This window comes from Bos indicus, chromosome 9 (genome assembly GCF_029378745.1).
Source record: "Bos indicus isolate NIAB-ARS_2022 breed Sahiwal x Tharparkar chromosome 9, NIAB-ARS_B.indTharparkar_mat_pri_1.0, whole genome shotgun sequence".
NCBI classification, from domain to species: domain Eukaryota; kingdom Metazoa; phylum Chordata; class Mammalia; order Artiodactyla; family Bovidae; genus Bos; species Bos indicus.
Window position 1 is genome coordinate 26,442,140 of NC_091768.1, and position 23,170 is coordinate 26,465,309.

At 39.6% G+C, this 23,170-nt stretch overlaps 1 protein-coding gene and 1 non-coding gene across 2 annotated transcripts in view; one reads left to right on the forward strand and one right to left on the reverse strand.

Moving 5' to 3' along the window:
• The window catches only part of RNF217 (ring finger protein 217), a 131,620-nt gene that overhangs the window by 40,189 nt on the left and 68,261 nt on the right, over window positions 1-23,170 (reverse strand). Inside the window, exon 2 of the mRNA XM_019966891.2 lies at window positions 12,434-12,667. Coding sequence (XP_019822450.2) covers window positions 12,434-12,667 — 234 coding nt within the window. The remainder of the gene's footprint in view (window positions 1-12,433; window positions 12,668-23,170) is intronic.
• On the forward strand, window positions 6,323-6,395 carry TRNAG-GCC (transfer RNA glycine (anticodon GCC)). Its single transcript has one exon. It is a non-coding gene; the product is annotated as a tRNA-Gly (tRNA).

The following is a 23,170-nucleotide window of genomic DNA, read 5'->3' on the forward strand; positions in this document are numbered from 1 at the left end:
GGCAGCAAACTATGAAAGGAATTTTGCACCAAGTTCTCAAGTGAAGATAAATAACTTAAATTCAGACCCGCCTGCTTACTGTCTCTCACTGAAAACAGGAAAATAACTATTGCCTTACTTTGGATTCCCTCATAGCTCAGTTGATAAAGAATCTGCCTGCAATGCAGGAGACCCTGGTTTGATCCCTGGGTTGGGAAGATCCCCTAGAGAAGGAAAAGGCTACCCATTCCAGTATTCTGGCCTGGAGAATTCCATGGACTAGAGTCCATGGGGTCACAAAGAGTCTGACACGACTGAGCGACTTTCACTTCACTTAGTTTGGATTAAAATAATACAAGGACTAACAGGCAATCCCAACCACCTTGTTATTCAAAGACTGCGCCTAAATTGTTTAAAGATTGACTTATTCGTTTGACGATGACTTATTCACTCCAACCTTCAGTTCAGTTCAGTCGCTCAGTCGTGTCTGACTCTTTGCGACCCCATGAATCGCAGCACGCCAGGCCTCCCTGTCCATCACCAACTCCCAGAGTTCACCCAGACTCGTGTCCATCAAGTCGGTGATGCCATCCAGCCATCTCATCCTCTGTTGTCCCCTTCTCCTCCTGCCCCCAATCCCTCCCAGCATCAGGGTCTTCCTTAACCATACTCAAAGTTGGACTCATACAAAATACCTGTAGACATTAACACTATCTTCCTCCATATGAAATGCCATCCCATAATCACAGACTTCCCACATGGAGTGCCTGCCTTCTGAGTAATTATATTCACATACAGGTTACCGTGCTGTATCCATGCTATTCAGAGTGTAGTGGAGCATCACCTGGGAGCTTGTTGCCGACAAAAATTGATGTCTCACCCCAGACCTACTAAACCACAGCCTGTGATTTCACAAGGTCCCCACGTTAAAGTTTGAGAAGCACAGCTCTGAAGGACTGACCCCATCGCAGTGGCCACACCTGATCACACCAGGAATGAGTCCCTAAGCTAAAAGCAGGGGTCTGCTTGATGGCAAGCAATCTATGAGGCTGCAGGCAGAAGCTTTGTGCAAAGCATGCTCCTTGGTGAACAGAGATTAGCCAAGACAGATTTTTTTTTTTCTTGAGGAGAGAAACAGGGATACATACACAAGCACTCTGCCTTTGCTATATAGGCAAAGACAGAGAAAAGCTGAGTGACCACAGCACAGATCACTGGAGATGGGAACAACAGACATTCACTTCTAGTAACACAACTGAGGGGCTCTCATGCTCCCAGGGCCAGGGTCCAACTCTCCATGAGGCCCGTACGGGTGGCAGCTAGGACCGCTTTCTTGCCCTTCCTACTTCCCTGCAGCTTTATACTAAAATACATTACATGATGGAGCTTGAGAGCATAGCCCTGCTTCTCGTAACTGGAAAAAATCCAATGAACACAATCTATTGAAACCTTTACTAGATCAAATGCTATTTGCTTCAGGATGTCTTCCCTATTTCTCCCAACCAGTTTTGGTATCTTGTAGAATTTACATTAAACATGTAGCTGTCTAATCTCCCTAACAGGCTACAAGTTCACAGAGGGCAAAGGCTGACTTCTCATTCATTCTGTATTTCCTGAGTTAAGTAACACAGAACTTCTGGCACATGGTAGGCACTTGAGTAAGTTCTTTGTAAAATGAATGATTTTGCACAGAGCAAGTATTGCACATTGGCTAACATCACATGAATTCCAAGAAAAACCAACGTGTCTAATTTACAGCCAGTGGCTGAGATGGTATTATTGCATCTTAGATTACTGAATGATGTTTACTAAACATCATCCACATGACATTTTACAAAACATCATGATTAATGTGTGACTCTTCTACAACAGGCAAGGCTACAAGTTTCAAAAGTAAAAGCTATCAGAGATAGGAATCTTCATTAACTTGTTCTATAATCCATGAAATATAAAAGAACCTTATATTACATTTTTTACTTTTGAATTTCCTTAGCTTTTCTAGAATCTTGGGCTACAATGACGCTCTGAGGACAAATTAAACCAACCCACTTGTTGTAAGCAAACTGTATTTTCTCTTAACAGTTCGTCATGCCAATAAAGAAATAACCCACAAAATAAATACAAAATTAAAAACCAAAGAACATCCTAGAAAAGTTTTTTTGTTCATGAAATACTATACAGTCCTATATACATAATTATTTTAAGCAAATCATAAAATCCTTACTTATCAAACTCAAAATATTAGACAACATCCATGTATAAATGTGGCATGGCCAATATGAATTAACTTGGTTTTCCAAGAAGAATTTGCTTTATTATTAACAGAACTTCAGATTAAGACAAATAATAATAAAACACTCCAAAATTCATTTTCCATTCAACAAATACTTACTAAGCACCTTCAAATAACAGATACTGAGTGCATTAATTTTAGACATATCAGAAAGAATGGAATATTATCCTCAAAAAAATTACTGAATGCAGAAAAATATCAACCTAAAAAGCTATAAAATCATGTGACAACTACTGGAGTGGAAGCCTGGACAAGTGGGAGCCATGGGAAAACTGCCTCAAGGAAGGGCCAAAGGGCAGAAGCCAGAAAGAATAAGGCCTTGAAAGACGAGTGGGGTGTCCCTGGGAAAAGTCATGGGACCACAGTGCAGGCAGAGAGCCCAAACTGAGCTGCCGTCGAGGCCTGAGCAAACAGTGCATGGGGAAACAGCAAGCGCTCGCATGGAACCCGAAAAGGAGAACCGCTTTATCTGGGTCAGCCCTGAATCTCGCCAACGTGCCCGAGAAACAGAGATCAATCAGCCTTACATTAAGGTTCCTATACTCCCAACGTGGTGGTCCAGAAACTTCTCAGATGAACCATATATAACTTACGGATGTCAGACTAGAGCGTCCGAAAGAAACTAATCAATATATATGTAAATAATTGCGACATCTCATAATTATAAAAGTCCCTTCAGTAGTGTCTGACTCTTTGTGACCCCATGGACCATAGCCTGCCAGGCTCCTCTGCCCATGGGATTCTCCAGACAAGAATACTGGAGCGGGTAACCATACCCTTCTCCAGGGGATCTCCTCAAGCCAGGGATTGAATCCACAACTCTTGAGTCTCCTGTATTTGCAGGCGTGTTCTTTACCACTAGTGAAAAAGTTCCATAACAGCTTAAAGTGGTTTTCTCAAAGAGGAGATTGTGAGGAGGTGCTGAGTATTACAGAGAGGAGAAAAGAAGTCTCCAACGCATGGCTTTAAATGCTTTCAAGGAACCGCAATCTGTTTCCTTTTAAGATCAAATCTAACAGCAAGGGTGGCAGTGGGGGGAAGGGTCTCCACACGGGAAGATGACTTGACTTCTTGCTTTGATTTTTAATCCCTCAGATTTTACCTGCTACTTGGGATTCTCACCCTGAATGCAGTGCCAATAATACATAGCTCCAGGAGGCACTGCTCCTTGAACATGGTCCAAACGTGGCCAAGTGACCCTTCCCTAAATTTCTCACAATATAGCTTAAACTAAACTGGAAAATGAAAGGGAAACTTTCCTAAGGGTTGGGGACCAAATAAGGACAAAAATGCAGAATAACACATGACAAGATAACCTAAATGGAGCTGGTGTTTATTCATATAAATCACACTACCTTTTATTGGTTTCCAGGCTCCTTTTACATAAGCAACACACAAATTTATTGCACAATAGGTGGAGCTAATGGTAAAGAACCTGCCTACCAATGCAGGCAGACATAACAGACTGGGGTTCGATCCCTGGGTTGGGAAGATCCCCTGGAGGAGGGTATAGCAACTTACTCCAGTATCCTTGCCTGGAAAAATCCTACAGACAGAGGAGCCTGATGGGCTATGGTCCTAGGGTCGCAAAGAATCGGACACAGCTGAAGTGACTTAGCATGCATGTACCCACATTCACTTCAATACTAACTTCTGTTTTTAACTGAGAGGCAAGCTTTTCTAGGACAGGATATTGGAACTTGGGAATAGGGATTCTGTCCTTTGAAGAGAGTCCTTCCTCCTTTCTTTGAGAATCACTGTTCTATACTAATCCGTCTTGCCTGGAAACATCTTTAAGCATTTATAGACTCTTCCTCTAAACCTAGAAAGCAAGACCCAGTAGAGTATCTGAGTCTATGAGGACCCATCTCTTCATAGATGAATATGAAGTCCTGGAAGATTCTGCTCCAATTTGTATAAACCCAAACTCCCTAGCCACAGTAGGATGACATCATCCAGTTTTCAAAAGGACACCCTGCTCGGAAGACAACACAAAAGACTAACCTCTCACAGAGATACCAGCGGAAGCAGCAAGAGGGCCATCTAAGTAGAGAGTGTACATGAGAAAATGGGAGTTTTCTCTGTGACCAACAGGTGAAGCAGGAGAAAGAGATCTCAGCCTGAAGGTAACAATGAATCTTTCAAAACGGAAGGTAACAATGAATCTTTCAAAACGGATTCTACAACTAGCAGGCTCCCTGACAATGGAAGCCTTCAGTGTCTGAATGGTCACTTGGTAGGCATTTTGTAGAGAGGATTTATGCACATGTAGACTAATGCATGGGATTCCGTTACAGCAAAGGCCCCCGTCTCTGGGATCTAATGTCTGATGACCTGAGGTGGAGCTATACAGGGTAGCTCAGATGGTAAAGAATTACCTGCAATGTAGGCAACCTGGGTTTGATCCCTGGATGGGGAAGATCCCATGGAGAAGGGAATGGCTACCCACTCCAGTATTCTTGCCTGGAGAATTCCATGGACAGAGGAGACTTGTGGGCTACAATCCATGGGGTCACAAAGAATCAGACATGACTGAACGACTAGCACTTTTACACTTTGACACACACAGACTAATGCATGGGGTTCCCTTATAGCAAAGGCTACCAGCCTCTGGGATCTAAATCCTGATGACTTGAGGTGGAGTTGCACATAAAATGTAATGCCCTTGAAACACCCACCTCTCCCTGGTCCATGGAAAAATTATCTTCCACGAAATCAGTCCCTGCTGCCAAAAAGGTTGGGGACCACTGCCTTACAGTTCTGAATGGGTAAATATGGCAAGGTAGGAATACAGAATCGGAGAAGGCAATGGCACCCCACTCCAGTACTCTTGCCTGGCAAATCCCATGGACAGAGGAGCCTGGTAGGCTGCAGTCCATGGGGTTGCTGCCAGTTGGCCACGACTGAGCGACTTCACTTTCACTTTTCACTTTCATGCATTGGAGAAGGAAATGGCAACCCACTTCAGTATTCTTGCCTGGAGAATCCCAGGGACGGGGGAGCCTGGTGGGCTGCCATCTATGGGGTCGCACAGAGTTGGACACGAGTGAAGCGACTTAGCAGTAGCAGCAGCAGCAGCAGGAATACAGAATAAAGTAGGTGAGAAATGTACAGTCCTAACATCTTACAGAACATTTTATAATGAACACCAGACTTGGCTTACCCACTATTCAGCAGGTCATCAAAAAGAAATGATTCTTCACTTGTCTCTTGTGCTAAAAATCCAAGGGGTGATATGATAAAGTGAGAAAAACAAACAGTTCTCAATCCTATGGCAGGTCAATTCACAGAAGCCATGAGCCTCTAATATTAAAATTACTGTAGTTTTTTTTTTTCTTTTTTAAGGTCAGATGTAGGCTAAAATTTCAAATGAATTTCAATATTTGGCTTTTGTTGTTAGAAGTTTCATGCACAAGGAAAGGCTCTGTAAAATATTATGGCTAATTTATGCATCAAGAAAGGAAACAAAGAACAATTTCAGCAAAGCACCTCATTAGAAACTAGAAGTACAAATGCATTCTAATAAAATTATTACGTCTTGCATTGTAATTGAGCATGACACATTTTTTCAGTGGACACATACATAACACGCTCTGTTTACGATGGCTTTCCTGTTTTAAAGAATTTAGTTGACTTATAATATTGTATTAATTTCAGGTGTACAACAAAGTGATTCAGTTATACGTATACATCTGTTCTTCTTAAGGGGTTTCCCAGTTAGTGCCAGTGGAAAAGGACCCACCTGCCAACGTAGGAGACACAGGAGAGACAGGTTTGATCCCTGGGTCTGGAAGATCCCCTGGAGGAGGGCACGGCAACCCACTCCAGTATTCACATCTGGAGAATCCCATGGACGGAGGAGCCTTGTGGGCTACTGTCTACTGGGTTGCAAAGATTCGGACACGACTGAAGTGACTGAGCACACACACGTTCTTCTTCAGATTCTTTTACCATTTAGGTTATTCCAGAATATTAAGTAGAGTTCCCTATGCTATACAGTAGGTCCTTGTTGATTATCTACTTTATATATAGTAGTGTGTCTATACCAGCTTCCTGGTGGCTCAGATGGTAAAGCATCTGCCTGCCATGCAGGAGACCCGGGTTCGATCCCTGGGTCGGGAAGATCCCCTGGAGAAGGAAAAGACAACCCACTCCAGTATTCTTGCCTGGAAAATCCCATGGTCAGAGGAGCCTGACAGGTTACAGTCCATGGGGTCACAAAGAGTTGGACACGACTGAGCGACTTCACTCGCTCAGTGTGTCTACGTTACTCCCAACCTCCTAACTGATCCCTCCCTACAAATGGCTTCTTCAAACCAGAATCAAGAATGCCATCTTTATCTCCCTCACAAAGCTATGCTAGCAACAATCATTTAAGAAACTACACTTGTTTTCTCTCAGCTCCTGACATTCATGATGCATTACTGCCAAGAGAATTCAGTGTGTCATGAGCTAAACTGATCTTGCCAGGCTGATGATGCACAAGCTGACTCTCAATTTGTAAACACTGTCAATTTAAAGTGATGGTGTCGAGGGAAAACTGAGGAGCAGAGCAGCACTAACTGCACTTCCACAGGAAAGCTGTAAACATTTTTACAGATGGAAAAAAAAATTCTCAGACTGTCTTTACTAGAAGGAAGCTTAAGCACATTTTATTGACTTTTTAATCTATGTATATATATATGAAAATTGTTTATCAGAAGTATGACTGAAGAGGTGCAGGTGGATTTGAACAAAAGACTGGCAGGTCCCTAGAAGCTCAAGTAGTAGGAAGTCATTGCCTCTTCTAGGGCCAAAGAGACAAGGGATGAATTTTCTGGAGCCTAGTGAGCATTAGAAACATGGGAGGGGGCAGGGGAGCACCCTCTAGAGGGAAGCCACAGTCATGGAGGGACACAGCTCTGCTAAAGCTTTGCACTGAAGCAGGAAGGGAATGGGCCTTCCCTAGTGGCTCAGTTGGTAAAGAATCCACCTACAATGCAGGAGACTTGTCTGCATTGCAGGTCATTCAGATTCGATCCCTGGGTTGGAAAGATCCTCTGGAGAAGGAAAAGGCAACCCACTCCAGTATTCTTGCCTGGGAAATCCCATGGACAGAATAATGCATGCACTATGCTCTCTTTCCACTCTCTCCTTCCCTGCCAATGCCAACCCTTGGCTGAACCCAAACAGAAATTGAGATGCTAAGGAAGCGTGGAGAAGCAGTCCAAAAGATGCCAAAGAGGCATCTTTCTGGAGTATAGGACAGGTCATTGGAGACTGAATAACAGACACAGGAAGAAAGTAAGTTGGGTAGTACCAGAATTCCAGCCTTTCACTTACGCATATTTTAAAGTCTATCAGTTAGGAGCAACAGACCCATTGACTTGATTACATTCGTAAAGATCTTAGAAAAGTTCTCTCTCACATGAAGAAATAATGTATTTGTGCAGTTTTATGAACTGTGACTTCTAACCAGAAGATTTATAGTTACAAGAGGGAAAGTAATGCATAAGACATAAGGTAAGAATACAGAGGGAGTTTCCCCAGGATGTTTTATTGGCTTTTTTCATCTTATGATGAGTCAAAGCACCATTCCGTGAATTATCAAGGTTCAGCTTAGTATTTGCGGGAAGAAGAGTGGGGATGACTGTGAGTTTTGCCTCAAGGAAACCATAAAAAGGATTATTTCCAAAATGTTCCCTTGTTGATTTATGCATGTTCTTCAACTTACTCCAAATAATGTGAAAAGGAGAATCATTTCTTGGTCTACACTTGGAAATAAGAAGGAAACCCAGAATTGCCCGTACCTCAGTAAAACTCCTAGGAGTAAAGTAAGTATATTTAAATTATTTGCAATCCTCTATTCTTTCCCATGAGAAACTAACTTTTTACCTCCCAAACATATAGTTTTCATTTCTGTGAATTCAGTGACCTCCTCCTCTTCCCAAATATTAATGATTTCCATCAGATCACTCCTAGCATTAGATCCAAGCCTCCTGGACATCTCTGATGCTTCAAAGGTTCTTTAAACTCAAAGGACTTATACCTGTGGTGGATTCATTTTGATATTTGGCAAAACTAATACAATTATGTAAAATTTAAAAATAAAATAAAATTAAAAAAAAAAAAAAAGAACTTAAAGTCCGTTTCATCCCCCTTTCACTCTGACCATCCATCAGTCACCCAATCTTTTATTCCACCTCTATTCTTTTTGACTCCTCCGTCACCTCCCTAATAACCCAGGTTGTTCTGCTGACTTTTCCTAATAATGATAATAAGCATACTAATTCTAGCATGTGTTGAGCACTTAGGCTATATCAGACATGGTGCTATGCACTTTATATGTGTGATCTTATTTAATCCTTATTACACTCTTATGACAGGTATTATTTCTACCACCAGTAAAAGATACAGAAGCTGTTATTAGGGTTATAGAGCTAGCATGTGGCAGGCTGAGAATTTAAATCTGGTTTGAAGCCTGTGCTCTGACCCATCTTTTCCAGCATAGCAAATTCAATATTTCAAGGTTTCGCTTAATGCGTTTGCCCTTTAATGAAGCTTTCCCAACCTCTCCTGCCCTTTCTTCTCTTACACGCTCAGCATTTTCCACCCACATTTATTACAGTACACATTATTATTTATGCACTGGCCCATTGATTAGTTCCCTCATGAAATGTATTTTGAGAGAATATCAGATAGAGTGCTTGACACAGGTTATCAGCAGTAAGCAAGTCTGGACCTGGTCTCCTAGAGACCAGTGGGAGAGACTTTAAGCAAATAACCACACAAACACACCATAAAATCCCGGATGATAATTGCCATGGAGAAAACCTTCAGGTGCTGGTGATGTGCCTGTCTCCAGGCGTCGCCTGAGCACGTTACAGCCCAGCCATTTAAATTTTCTCCAAGCTAACTAGTTCTTTGTATTAACATGCATTTGGAGCCGCATTAATGAATTATAGAAACTGTTTAGGTTAGAAATTAGATTTCTAAATGGCAAGTGAAATCAATCTCATAGAAGTGGAATGGTAAAACTTCTTGGCCTCGTGAGTTTCAGGGGTGAGAAGACAAATGCTAGGAATGAGAAAGACTGGATTTGTCCACAGGCAAGGTTGTCTCAACGTAAGTTTCTCAATTCAGGAATGTGCTTGTTCTATTTCATATAATAATAATTTTGTGGAGTTCAGAACATAATGAAAAGCTCTATTTACTGAACTGTTGCCAAAAGATGTTGAGTGAGGGCCTGGAAAGATAAGCTGGCCCTTAAGAATTCTTGTTCCTGCTTGTTGATATAGTCTGTTTATCCTTTTTCCATCTGCAGAGTACAAAAAACTTACAAAAACCTATTTAAATGGAATATTCAAATGACGTAACATGTGTGATATACTAAAAGTATATGCGTGCATACTCAATCGTGTCTGACTCTTTGTGACCCCCACAGACTATAGCCCACCAGGCTCCTCTATCCATGGAATTTTCCAGGCAAGAATGCTGGAGTGGGTTGCCATTTCCTACTCCAAGTGATCTTCCCGACCCAGGGATCAAATCTGTCTCCTGCAATGGCAGGCGGATTCTTTACCACTGAGCCATCTGGGAATCCACTAAAAGTATTTCCTGGTATAAAATAGCCATAATATTTTGAAGCAATTTTAACCTTAGATGTTAAGTGCCTCTGAACTGACAGCAGAAACTACAATCAATCCTCAAAGAATGACATCTTGGATCAGGATATTATTAATATGACTTGACTCAGAAAGAATACTGAAATATCTATTCTAAGGGTTTCATCAATATATGCAAAACACAATACGGACTCTAAGGAATATTATGAAGAGATTTTACATTGCTCAAACATGTTAGATATTAGCAGTAAGCTTTTCTCTGTTTCTGTTGCCTCATGACTCAATTTATTGCATTCAAATACTTGAATTCACTACTCTTGAAATTATGACAAATTATACCAATTTGGATTCTGTTATTAGGAAAACTGAATTTTAAAAAATTCAGTCAACCTAACAAATAACCACTGGTTAATCCCCAAAAATGGGATCAGTTTAGGGTGCCATACTGTAATCATTAATGTCACAGTTCCTTTGCTAGAGTATCCATGTCTGTGTTCTCTTTACTCATATGATCCAGGCAGGTATGGGCATGTAAATCAGGTAGTTAATGCAAATGTGAGAACCTGGAGTTTAATGATGAAAATGCTATGTGAACACTGTGGGTGGTGCTGGTTTAGTCACTAAGTTGTGTCTAACTCTTGAGACCTCACGGACTGTAGCGTCGCAGCCTCTTCTATCTATGGGATTTCCCAGGCAAGAATTCTGGAGTGGGTTGCCATTTCCTTCTCCATATAAAACACTGTACTAAGTGGTAAAAAATCACTGCTTCAGAAATTATTTGAATTATCCCTAGAACTCTGTAGAGTATAGAACAGGGGGATTATTTACCACTTCTGTTATAGATCATCTCTTCTATAAAATTAATTAAGAAAAACAATAATAACCATCCCTCAAATCTGTACTAGCTTTAGTTTTCTTGAACTGCTTAATAAAATATATAAAAAATATAAAATATAAAAAAAAGAGTTTCACTTTATTTTGAGATTTTCATCTCTCACCTATTACCAAGACTTTTAACTGCTTCCTGATCAACAACATTTAGTTTGTATTTACTTCTGCTTCACTTATTGCCAAGGTTCCCAGTTCTGCTGCCTATTAGAGCCACTTGGTGAGGTTCAAAAATTTGGAAGACAGTTGTTTGGGAGGGTTTAGGGACTGAGAACTGGTGTGCCTGACCCCGGGAGATTCCAGGGTACAGTCAGGGCAGTGGGGCAAGGGTTGCTCCTGCTGTTGTTGCTGTGTTCCCTGCCTTCAGTCTTGCCCTCTTCTGATATCTTCCGTATGCTGCCAGAATGACCTTTCTGTAACGCCAGCAGACTTAAATTCAAGCCTGAGTTACAGGGTGAAAGACTCAACATGATCTGCTCTTAAATACCTGAGCTGCTGTCTGTTCTTATTCTCTTTCCACTAGTTCTACCAAGCACTTACTTTCAGCAAGCCTGCCTCCGCCTCTGGGCCTGGCACTTACTCCTCCCTTGCTCTGAAATGATCTCCCCTGTTTATCTGCCTGGAGAACCGCATCTTCTCCAGGAAGCCTTTCCTGACATGCCAGCCCCCGTCTTCTGTCGGTGTTCTCAAAGCACAAGTCTACTGGGTTTCAAGTTTTTGTTTTATGACTACTCGTATTATTTTTTTAAGTTTTCACTGGAGGAGAGTTGTGTTAGTTTATATCAGCTGTACCTACACATACATCCCCTCCTTTTTTGGATTTCCTTCCCATCTAGGTCATCACAGAGCATGGAATAAACTTCTCTGTGCTACACAGTAGGTTCACATTAGTTGCCTATTTTGTACATATGCTAATCCCAATCTCCCAATGCATCCCATCCCCGCCTTTCCCCCTTATGACTACTCATACTGCACTATCATTTTAGAACATATGACTCTCTCACCTTCCTTAGACATCTTTTGAGCAAGGACTATGTCACGTTTGCCACGGAATCCCCCAAACTTAGCACACTGCCCAGCATATACTGGCATTTTGTATTTGCTGAATAAATGAATAAATAGCATATTACACTATTTTACTTATTACAGATAGATTCACATTGGGTCCACTGAAAAACATCTCAGACGGTAAAGCATCTGCCTGCAATGCAGGAGACCTGGGTTTGATCCCTGGGTCGGGAAGATCCCCTGGAGAAGAGAATGGCAACCCACCCCAGTATTCTTGCCTAGAAAATTCCATGGATGGAGGAGCCTGGCAGGCTCCAGTCCATGGGGTCACAAAGAGTTGGACACGACTGAGCAACTAACACACATTTATTTAATATTTAGTAACAGCAGTGATAATTACTTTAAAAATTAGTCTTTTAATTTGGCTATGAGTGAATTTTAAACAGGTTAAAGCCAAAGGAGAACTTTAATTAAATCCTCACGAGTACTCTCCTATTAGCAGCATCCCCAAACCACACATTTTTCAGAATTACAGCCGTTGTACACTCACCTTGGACTCCGATAGGGGAAGGAAGCCCACTTAATGCCTACCACAAGTTGGCCTAACTTGGCTGCTCTCTTTATGTGACATCTAACCCACAACTCTGGTGAACATGCTTACTTTGTATTTGCTTTCTGATCTGGAAGGGGTGGGAATATGTCCTTTTTTCTTGAAGGTTGTAAAGTGCTTGCACTGAGGACATGGCTTGGTGCTGGCATCAATACGGCCAAGTTCCAAGAAGTACTTGTATTTGATGGAGTCTTCATGTGTCAAGTTATAGACAACCATTGTTTCTTCCAGGAATTCAAAGCACTCAGTGATAGGGCATTTGATTTCCACTTGGCCAAGCTGTACCTGTGTGAAAGAACAAATCGGAGAGAAAGAAAAGGGCCTGGTTATTACATTTCTCTTCTTTTTGCATATGGTAATGCTGATTTCATAATTATAGCAAAGGATTATCTGTCACTTTTCATGATTCTGTAGCAAAATAAATGATAATCACTTTGGTACCTGTCAGGTGATACCAAATAATTACTATATAATGTCTCCAAAATGACTGATAGGGCATTTAAGCATTCTCTATCATTAAATATAATGATTATCAAATATGAGAACTGGAATGGGCCTACATCACAGGCTCACCTGGGAAGCAAATTATCATTCAATCCTCTGCAACCTGCAGGATGAGACAGCATTCAGACAATGAGCCAAATAAAAGAACAGCTTGGATGAAAAGGTGTTTCAGATTTTTCAACCTTACTACAAAGTTCCTGCCAGCCTCCTCTGTCCACAGGATTTCCCAGGCAAGAATCCTGGAGTGGGTTGCCATTTCCTTCTCCAGGGATATTGATTCCAGACCCAGGGATCAATAGCCACCAGGTGGCATAGCCTTACTCAGCACTAGACTTAGGGCACATTTAACTTTAAGAAGACCAAAAGAAAATAGAATTTTACTTATATATGCAACATCCAGTAGTCTAAAAATTATTGCTAAAAAGAAAAAACCCTTTCCCCTGACTTTCCCAGGTAAAGAACATATAACTGTTCCCATGTCATGAGAATCATACGCACAACTAAGAAAATTAAACCAATCATAAAACTGTAAAAAAAAAATCCCTCTGAGATCTGGCTGCTTCTGAAGTAATTTATAAAATGAACTCCTTTAAAGAACTACAGAGTTAGATTAGGAGAGGGGAGAGGGAATGTACTGGAATGACACATTTACTATTTATTGGATAGAGAACTCAAGAAATGGCTAGCATTAAAAATTACAGTATAAAACTCAAGTACAAAGTGTGGACACAAGTTTCAAAGGATTAAAAAAAAATAAACTACTTTTTAAGGATGACTTGGGCTTGTTTTCCATAAATAGTAACAAAAACCCTTTACAGTCCTGGCATCATAGTCTCTTTTTGCCCATCTTAGGGTAGCAAAGGGAGGCAGTGAAAGCTCTAAATGGAAAACAACCCCAAACCATTTCTTTCTCACTTGGTGAACTTGACATTTTGAGAAGGTGAAACTCATTGACCTTAATAAGAAAAGCCCACGATTACGATGGAGAGAGGAATGCGAAAAAGTCACCAGATCTGAGGAAAGAAAACATCTATAATGAGCAATTAACAAAGACCCTAAGTTCACAGTAACTTTGAACTTTGCTATTTCTCTCGAGGAAAGGTAGGTAAGAAGCTACACTCTATAGGATGCCTGGGAACGACATATTTAATACCAGTAAAGAACATAAGCCAGACTGATAATGAAAAACATCTAACTTTGGATAAGCCACCTTATTAGTACTGACCTGTTGAAATATAAGTTTCCGTATCATCTTATGCTGCTGCTGCTAAGTCACTTCAGTCGTGTCTGACTGTGCGACCCCATAGATGGCCTCCTACCAGGCTCCTCTGTCCCTGGGATTCTCCAGGCAAGAACACTGGAGTGGGTTGCCATTTCCTTCTCCAGTGCATGAAAGTGAAAAGGGAAAGCAAAGTTGCTCAGTCGTGTCCGACCCTTAGGGACCTCATGGACTGCAGCCCACCAGGCTCCTCCGTCCATGGGATTTTTCCAGGCAAGAGTACCAGAGTGGGGTGCCATTCCACTTATGCTACTATCGTATAAAGATGGTCCAGAGATGCTTTCAAGTATTAGCCCAAAGCAATTTTTTCTACTTTTTTGATGAGTCTGCTTATAGTTACAATCAGATCTTATTATTATACTTGTTAGTTATTACAACCCAAATTATGCTTTATATTAAATTATTTTAAGTTATAGCTGAAGTCAGAGGCTGTGCAGATAAACTGGGATCCGAACAAGAGCGCAGAGTATGAAGCCACCTTAGGAGTCTGAAGTAGACACCTATGAAAATTGAAAACTTCTGTCTTTTGCATGTGAAAAGACAATTTCTCTTCATTCTACACAGAAGAGTTCACTTGGTACATCTCAAGTGACTCCTGCTTACTGGGGAGCCGCATACTTGCGGGAGTAAGAGCTGGAATATTTTACACCCAGGTCAATGTTTAACCTCCCCTCCCTTGCCTCTAAGTTTATTTAAGTAAATAAATAGTAACAATGGAAGTAGTAATTCCACAGCCACCCAGGTAGTCAGGTCTTAAAGAAATGGAATGCAGTACAGGGACCAGACAATCCAAGCAGCTCAAGGGAGTGGGTCCTTTTGTTCCCGTCAGCAGCAGGTGTTCATATCACACTGCAACACCTACTGTCTGATGTCCAAACAAAGCCTCATCTTCTTCATGCTTCTCAAATATCTGTCTGCAAGTCTATTCCATTCCCAAAGAACCGTTTCCTTTTGCTTCGCACCCTCTGCATTTTGCCTACTTCATACCTTCTCTTCTCTCTGAAAGCTCCAAAATCTCTACCCTGCTACACTGAGCCAAATGATCTCATATTTTATTAAACAGAAGCAATATGATAATGTCCCATTATCCTCCCACTACCAACTCTCCAACGCCTGTCCCCATCTTTTCTGTCTTCCCTCCTTTTTTTTTTGGTATTCTTCCCTTTTTATTAGCCTTCATGTTTTTCTTTAATTTTTATTTTATACTGGCATATATTTGATTTGGGCTTCCCAGGTGGCACAGTGGTAAAGAATCCGCCTGCTAATGCAGGAGAAGCAAGAGATGCAGGTTTGATCCTGAGTTGGGAAGGTCCCCTGGAGTAGGAAATGGCAACCCACTCCAGTATTCTTGGCTGGAAAATTTCATGGACAAAGGAGCCTGGTGGGCTACAGTCCATGGAGTCACAAAGAGACACGCCTGAGCATGCATGCAAGAAGAATGATTGATTTACAGTGGAGTGTTAGTTTCAGGTGTAGAGCAAAATAATTTAGTTACACATATACATATATCTATTCTTTTCCAGATTATTTTCCCATGTAGGTTATTACAGTATTGAGTAGAATTTACTGTGCTATACAGTAGGCCCTTGTTGACTCTTTTATATATAGTAGTGTGCATGTGTTAATCCCAACCTCCTATTTTATTTGTCTCCCCTCCTTTTACAGCACAGGGCCTGAATCTACTTCCAGACTGCATGAGTCTCTCAAAGTGTCTGTTGAGAATTCAAGTTTCCTGGCCCACTCGAGGCCCATAAAATTTGAATTATTGCTGGTAAGATAATAATTGGCAGTTGGAACAATTACTCATACAAGCATTATTCATACTTCTTCATACTAACATCCCCTTTTTCATAATAAAACACTACTCATGACCTAGGCAATCTCTGGCCTGTACATGTCTATTTTTTCAGAATTTATTTCCTCAAAAGATCACTAAAAAATAATAATCATGATTGAGTAAAGTACATTCACTTATTTATTCAACAAGGTACATAATTCAGCAATTCAAAGATGCATTTTTTTCAACATTTTAATATTTCAAAAGTCAAGACTATCTTACAATTGATAGTATTTAACACTGTGCCAAGTTTAATTAGTATCATTTTAATTTTCTTAGAGACACATAATATAACACTGCATCCTACAACTGTATCACATCTTAGATTTCAACTAAAAGTGGTTTTTACAGGTTTGGTTTGTTATGATGGATTCTGGGGAAATGAGAAGACAAAGAGAGAAAGAGATACAGGGCTTCTATTGGAGGAAACACATGATAAACAACTAAATGAATCAGGTAGACTGGAATCCGTCTACCTATGAAGCAACTACACATCAAAGAAGATATCTCCGAAGAGGTGATGGCTAAGAACAAAAGGGCCGGTCATGCAGAGAACTTGCAGGAGGGACTGAATGGCCAAGGAAACAAGGACCATGGCTCCAGGGCAGAAAGTGCTGTCGCGCCTGTGTGCAGGGAACAGAACTGAGCAACTGAAACACGTACCAAGTGAGCCAGAAACGCAGGCCTTGCTGGCTGTGACCGGAAGTGTGGATCCTATTCTAAGTTCACTATGAATCGCCAACTGGTTTTGTGAGGAGTGACATACCCCGACTTAAATTTTACAAAGAGATCATCCTGGCTCTTCCCAGAGAACACACTGGACCAGAGAGGGGAGCAGGAGGTCCTCTGGTTCTTTCTACCAGTGGCACTTGACTACTGCAGTTATCCAGGCAGCAGACGACAGGGGACTGAACTAGGTAGCAAGAGGTAGCCAGACATGAGATGCATTTCCGAAATGCAACCAATGGGGTTTGGTGGTGAACCAGATATGGAGGATGAAGTAAAGGCAGGAGTCAAGAATTCCAGGTTTTGGGCTTGAAATAACCTGATGATTGGTGGGTGTGATTAATATTTCTAATAAAATTAGAATTTCTAATAAAACACAGTTTATTGAGAATTTCTAATAAAACAACAGTTTACATGGGTATGTGATACTTGCTGGAAATGACTCACAGCAAATTTAGTAAAGATTAATTCATCCTCAAAACATATATTAAATTCCTATAATATTACAGGTAAAGGATATAAAAGTCCAGGATATAAAGTAGCTTAAACCATGAATCCTGCCCTCATGGAACTTGAGAATACAGTAATTAAATTTGTGTTGATAGCCTCTTCTAGCAATTTGGAATTTAGTGGTATTTAATTAGAGAAGGAAATGGCAACCCACTCCAGTACTCTTGCCTAGAAAATCCCATGGACAGAGGAGCATGGTAGGATATAGTCCATGGGGTCGCAAAGAGTTGGACACAACTGAGCGACTTCTCTTCTTCTTCTTCAATTCATTTAATATTCTATCCCCAAATTTAAAATTATTAGGAACACATATACATATGCACAAATCTTCAGATTGGTATTATGAACCCTTAAGTACCCATGCTTCAGCTTGGTCAATTTTATTTTTTTTCTGCCCTGACCTACTACAGTCTTCCCATATTATTTAGTCCAAATACCAGACATCATGGCATTTCACTCATAAATATTGCAGTATGAGTCTAAAGAAAATAAGAAATCTTTAAAATATATATAATCACTATACCAAATATTTTTTAAATGACAATAATTCTTTAATATCAACTTAGTTTCGGTAATGTCATCTAACGTCTATTTATAGAAATTTTTGTACTAGTATAATAAAACAAAGGTCTAAATTTCTGTTGTGTTCAATGCTAATACTGCTATTTATATCACTGAAAAATAGGCTCTCCAAATCTGAACAAAAGCATGTCCATTCTTGAAGACAAAATTATTTAACTCTAAAACAGTCTCCAAGGGCGTTAGTAAGAGACACAGTTACCCACTTAATGTTCAAGTTAGATGGCTAATTTGCCACTTGGGATAACTCAAAAGTAATTCAGTGACACAGGTGAGGGAGACAACTGGAAAAGTGACAGAACTCTTCCAAAGAAAAAGACAGAAAATATAAACCTTGGACTCAAGGCTCAGTTTATTAAACACATGGTTTACATGTTTTGATCTTGGTTGGTCATGAGAGTATACAGCGTGCTTTATACAGTCTTTTGTTCACTTAAAACCAAGTGATTTCAGATTTCCTCTATTGTTAAAAAGAAGCACATTGATATGGCAGAGGAGAAGAGAACACAACAACAAAAGCGATAACAACAGTCAGGAAATGTAAGCAGCACCTCATCTACGCCAGGCACTGTTACAAGCACTTTCTGTGCTTCGGGCTTCTCTGGTGGCTCAGCTGGTAAAGAATCCGCCTGCAATGCAGGAGACCTGGGTTCGATCCCTGGGTCGGGAAGATCCTCTGGAAAAGGGAAAGGCTACCCACTCCAGTATGCTGGCTTGCAGAATTCTACAGTCCATGGGGTTGCAAAGAGTCAGCCACTACTGAGCGACTTTCACTTTCTGTGCATTAATTACTTGTGGAACACCATAAAGGCAGATTGATTTTTAGGTTCATGGATTTCTCCATAATTTTATCATTAATGAGAGGAAGGTGGCTGCTTTACTGACAAATATGCTCTTTTGCTGGCTCAGCAGATATTATAGATCATTGTGTAGATGCCTTTGATAAAAATCACACTTAGATACCCAAGTACCAAATACAAAGCAAGTAACTTAAAAAGCAACAGAGGAAAAAGATATTCCCACACAGAAAACTTCAGCCCCAGGTGACTTGCTGGTAAATTCTACTAAGAACTTAAGGATGAAATAACACTGACACTACCGAACTACTCTTAGTGAATAATGATAAAAAGAGGGGGAGAGATCACTTCTCAGGTTGTTTTATCAGGCCAGCATATTCATGATACCAAAATCTGATAAGGGTATTGCAACCAAGAAAAACTACTGACTGATCTCTTTGTAAACACAGATACAAAAATTCTAAACAAAACATTAACAAACCAATCCAGATAATGCATGAAAAAGATAATATAATCAAAGCGGGTTTATTCCAAGAATGCAAGAATGACAACATTCAAAAACCCATTGCCATAACTCACACATTAATAAATAAAGGAGAAACATCATATGATTTTCTCAATAGAAAGAGGAAAGGTTATTTGATAAATTCAACATTCAGTTATGCTAAAATCTTAGCAAACTCGGAAGAGATGAAAACTCAGTAAACATAATATTCCATGATGAAATATTGAAAGTTCTTTCTTAAGAATGGAAATGGAGTGAATATGCACTGCCACCATTACTAAACATTGACTAGAGCTAGCAAATTCAAGAAGAGAAAAAGAAAACTGAAAATAAAATAGTAAGAAATAAAGATATAAAACCCCCCATTTCTTCCAGATTGAATAACTGCAGGCGGGTTCTTTACCACTGTGCCCCCTGGGAAGCCCTCTGGTCCTTTACTAGTTGCTAAATGTTTCCCTTGCCCAGCATCTGTAAAAGCTGGAATTTACCGATAGAATTTGGTTGTTTAGAGGACTCTCTGAGTTAATTTTTTAGGCTTCCCAGGTGGCACCAGTGATCAAGAATCCACCTGCCAATGCAGGTAGATGTTAAAGACACAAGTTTGAACCTTACATTGGGAAGATCCCCTGGAGGAAGGCACAGCAACCCTAGTATTCTTGTCTGGAGAATCCTCATGGACAGAGGAGACTGGTGAGCTACAGTCCAGAGGGTCGCAAAGAGTCAGACACAACTGAAGTGACTTAGTAAATTGAGTCAATCCAGTACCAAAGATTAATAATCAGTATTACTCTAGTGGGAGAAGGAAGGCTTAAATTTTGTTTTACTCTGAGGTTTAATTTCAATTAAAAGGGCAAGTGAAAATTTCAGAAACAACTTTAAACTTTAAAAAAGAACTTACAGAGCTCACAAGAGACCTTTTATAACTTCTTTCCCCTCCTCTTCATTGGTATCTTTTCCCTGACTTTCAAAATATGCTTAAATATCCTAAAAATGTCAAAAGCAAACAAAACCAAAAGCTGGTGGTTTAGTTATGGAAAACTATTTTGCCCTTCTACAAATTCGTTTAACAAGTCTGAAAAGTGAAATAAGAAAGTAAAATTTTGCAAATACAGGTAATTTTGAGGATTTATGCATATTAGTGCCCAACTAGAGCCACTAACTCAAGTAAGGGCATATTTAAGGTAAAAGGTTCAAGGAAAGGCTTTCTAGGTGGTGCAGATGGTAAAGAATCTGCCTGCCAGTGCTGGTTTGGTTCCTGGGTGGGGAAGATCCCCTGGAGAAGGAAATGGCAACCCACTCCAGTACCCTCACCTGGGAAATCCCATGGACAGAGAAGCCTGGCCGGCTACAGTCCATGGAGATGCAGAGTCAGACACGACTGAGCACACACACAGATGTATTGCAAAACAGACATGCCAGCTGAGAAGGGCAATGTAGTAGCTTCCCAGTTTTCTTCCTGCACACACCAAGGTAACTTCCATTCTCTCTTGGAAAATGTGTTTACCTAGGTGTGTGTGGGAAGAAAACTAGGAAATCTGTTTCCTAGATTTTTACCTTTGTTGCAACTGAGTATTCTCTTATTGAGAATATTCTTGTTGAGAAATATTCTCTCTGTGGTTTTTCTCTCTTTTCTCATCTTGTTTCTTTCTCATTTTCATTACTTTTACTTTGGTCCCTAAATCAGGCTCTCAAAATGACATTTTGTTTCTTAAAATTATTAGCTTTGGGCTTTCTTGTCCTTTATATTGCTTTTTTCCCCCTTTTAGTTTTCCTTTCTTTTGATTTTTACATTAGTATTATGCTCTTCCTGCTTTGATTTGTTTCACTTTGTTATTCTTTTCCTAGCTTCTTCTGATCACTTTGTTTTCTGCTTTTACTCGTTAGCAATGAATAGAGTTTTTGCTACATTCCAAAAATTCTGGTATGAAATGTTCTCTCTTCATTATTTTCTAGGCAGTTTATAATCCATTTTTACTCCCTCTTTAAGTGTTTTTTAATTTCTATGTAGTTTTTTCAGTAACTTTTTTCTAAATTTATTTTCAACTCTACTTGATTATGAAAAAAGTAAACTATAAAAATCTTAAATTTGGAATATTAATGTTTTTCTAGCCAATTACATAATCTTTTAAAATGTGTTTTGGACATTAAAATATTTAATCAACAAAGGTAACATTCTATATAGATTTCTATTAAACCACAGCTTTGATGGTTTAAGTCAACTTCTCTATGGGCTCATTATTTATCTCCTCAATCGGATTCTGAAAGAGGAATATTTAAATTGCTTACTATATATTTTTTTCAAATTACCTTTGCACTTCTAGGTTTTATATTTGGCTGCAATGTTATGTGGTACATACAGACTTATGACATATCTTCATAAATAATGTTCTCTGTATTTAATGTTTTTACATTTAAATTCTCCCTCTGCCTCATCAGAAATTAATACTATCACTTCCTCCCTCTTTTGTGATTTTCCTCCTATGGCTCTGCTCTTCTCACCTCAACTTCATTTTAAGTCACTTTATTATAAATGATTCTACAGATTAATTCAATATTCAAGTATTTATTCTGTGCCTACCATGAACAAGGCAGTCTACTAGGTACTGGGGGGAATTTAAAGCTGAATAAACTACCTTCAAGTAATTCTCAGTTTATTAGGGGAGACGGCATGGGCATAAATAACCATGGTTCAGGCAGAGAAGCACAAAGCAGAAACGGTTTTGACTGCTCATGGAAAGGAAGGCATTTTAGTTAAATCTTGAAGAATGGGAAGGATGGATCACAGTGAGTAGCTTTGACTATGCCTTATTTCTTAAATTGAAAAATAATATGAAATACATATCTGATAATGTTAGGTAAGAAAACAGAATAAACATTGAATGTATATATTATAAAAATGTAAAGGCATATGTGAAAAAATATAAACTGAGAGGGAAGAAGACAGAATTGCTAAGAATGGATTTTTCAGGCGGTGGAATTATTTTTTCTTATTTAATATTGTAGTATGTTTGTTACATTTTTTATTATTCAGTAGTTTTTTATTTCTGCATATGTGTTTTCTGTACTCCAATCGGTTATAGTTACAGAATGGAGTGCAGCACCAGTAAACTGAAACTTCGCACTGGTCCTAAAAACAAGCCAGAGTACTAAGAATTACGGGTACAGGATTTTACTTATCAAAACTGAATTATGAACACCATTTTTGTTTCTGTACACATCTGGTAATCTAACTTTATAGCCTCTACCATGGCACTGAACTCTGGGCTCTGTCCTTACCCTCTGCCGCGTGCAGTGGAGAAAGCAGACATTTCCTCGGTCAACTAAACCCTGTGGGAATCTTATCCCACGCGCCGCTGACGTCATCACAGCTAGTTCACAGAAAGCAACATTCCTTTCATGGAGGTCATGTCAAAATAGTTTTTTTTTAAATATCTAGAAACCTTTCCTCCTGAAAATTGTGTAACAAATAGAACAACAAAAATCACTCCTTACGATATTACTTGTAAACCTGGAAGAAGTCCAAGTTTCACAAACTTTAAAAATACATGTTCTGTAGCTTTATTCACAGTCATTTTAATGTTTGGGGTTTTTTTTCCCCCTAAGGTTTTGGGCTTTCAATATTGGCAAGCATCAGTGCTTTCCTAGACCTTAAACCAAGTTAACATAGGTTTTTAACTTAAAAGGAGCAATTTCAACAGAGCTTTTTCATGCCAAAACAAAGTATCTTTGTGCACCACTCACTCAGTTCTAGGAATAGTCTGTTCACTACCTGGAGTTTTTAGATTCAATAAAGAAAAATATAATTCCTTTCCTGGTTTCTATTCATCATTTTCAGATATAAAATACTGCTAAGTGTAGAGTGACCAAATTTTCCTTTATATCTCTCAGGAACAAAGTTCAAGTGTCTAAGAATATGAAAAGAGAAAAAAAAAATATGTATTTTTAAAAAACTCTTCTGAAGTTTGAGTTTTAATACCTCCAAAATAAGGGAAAATATTATCCTAGGAGTATAGAAATCTCTTTTTAAAAATGTGATTGGCTATAGAGACGT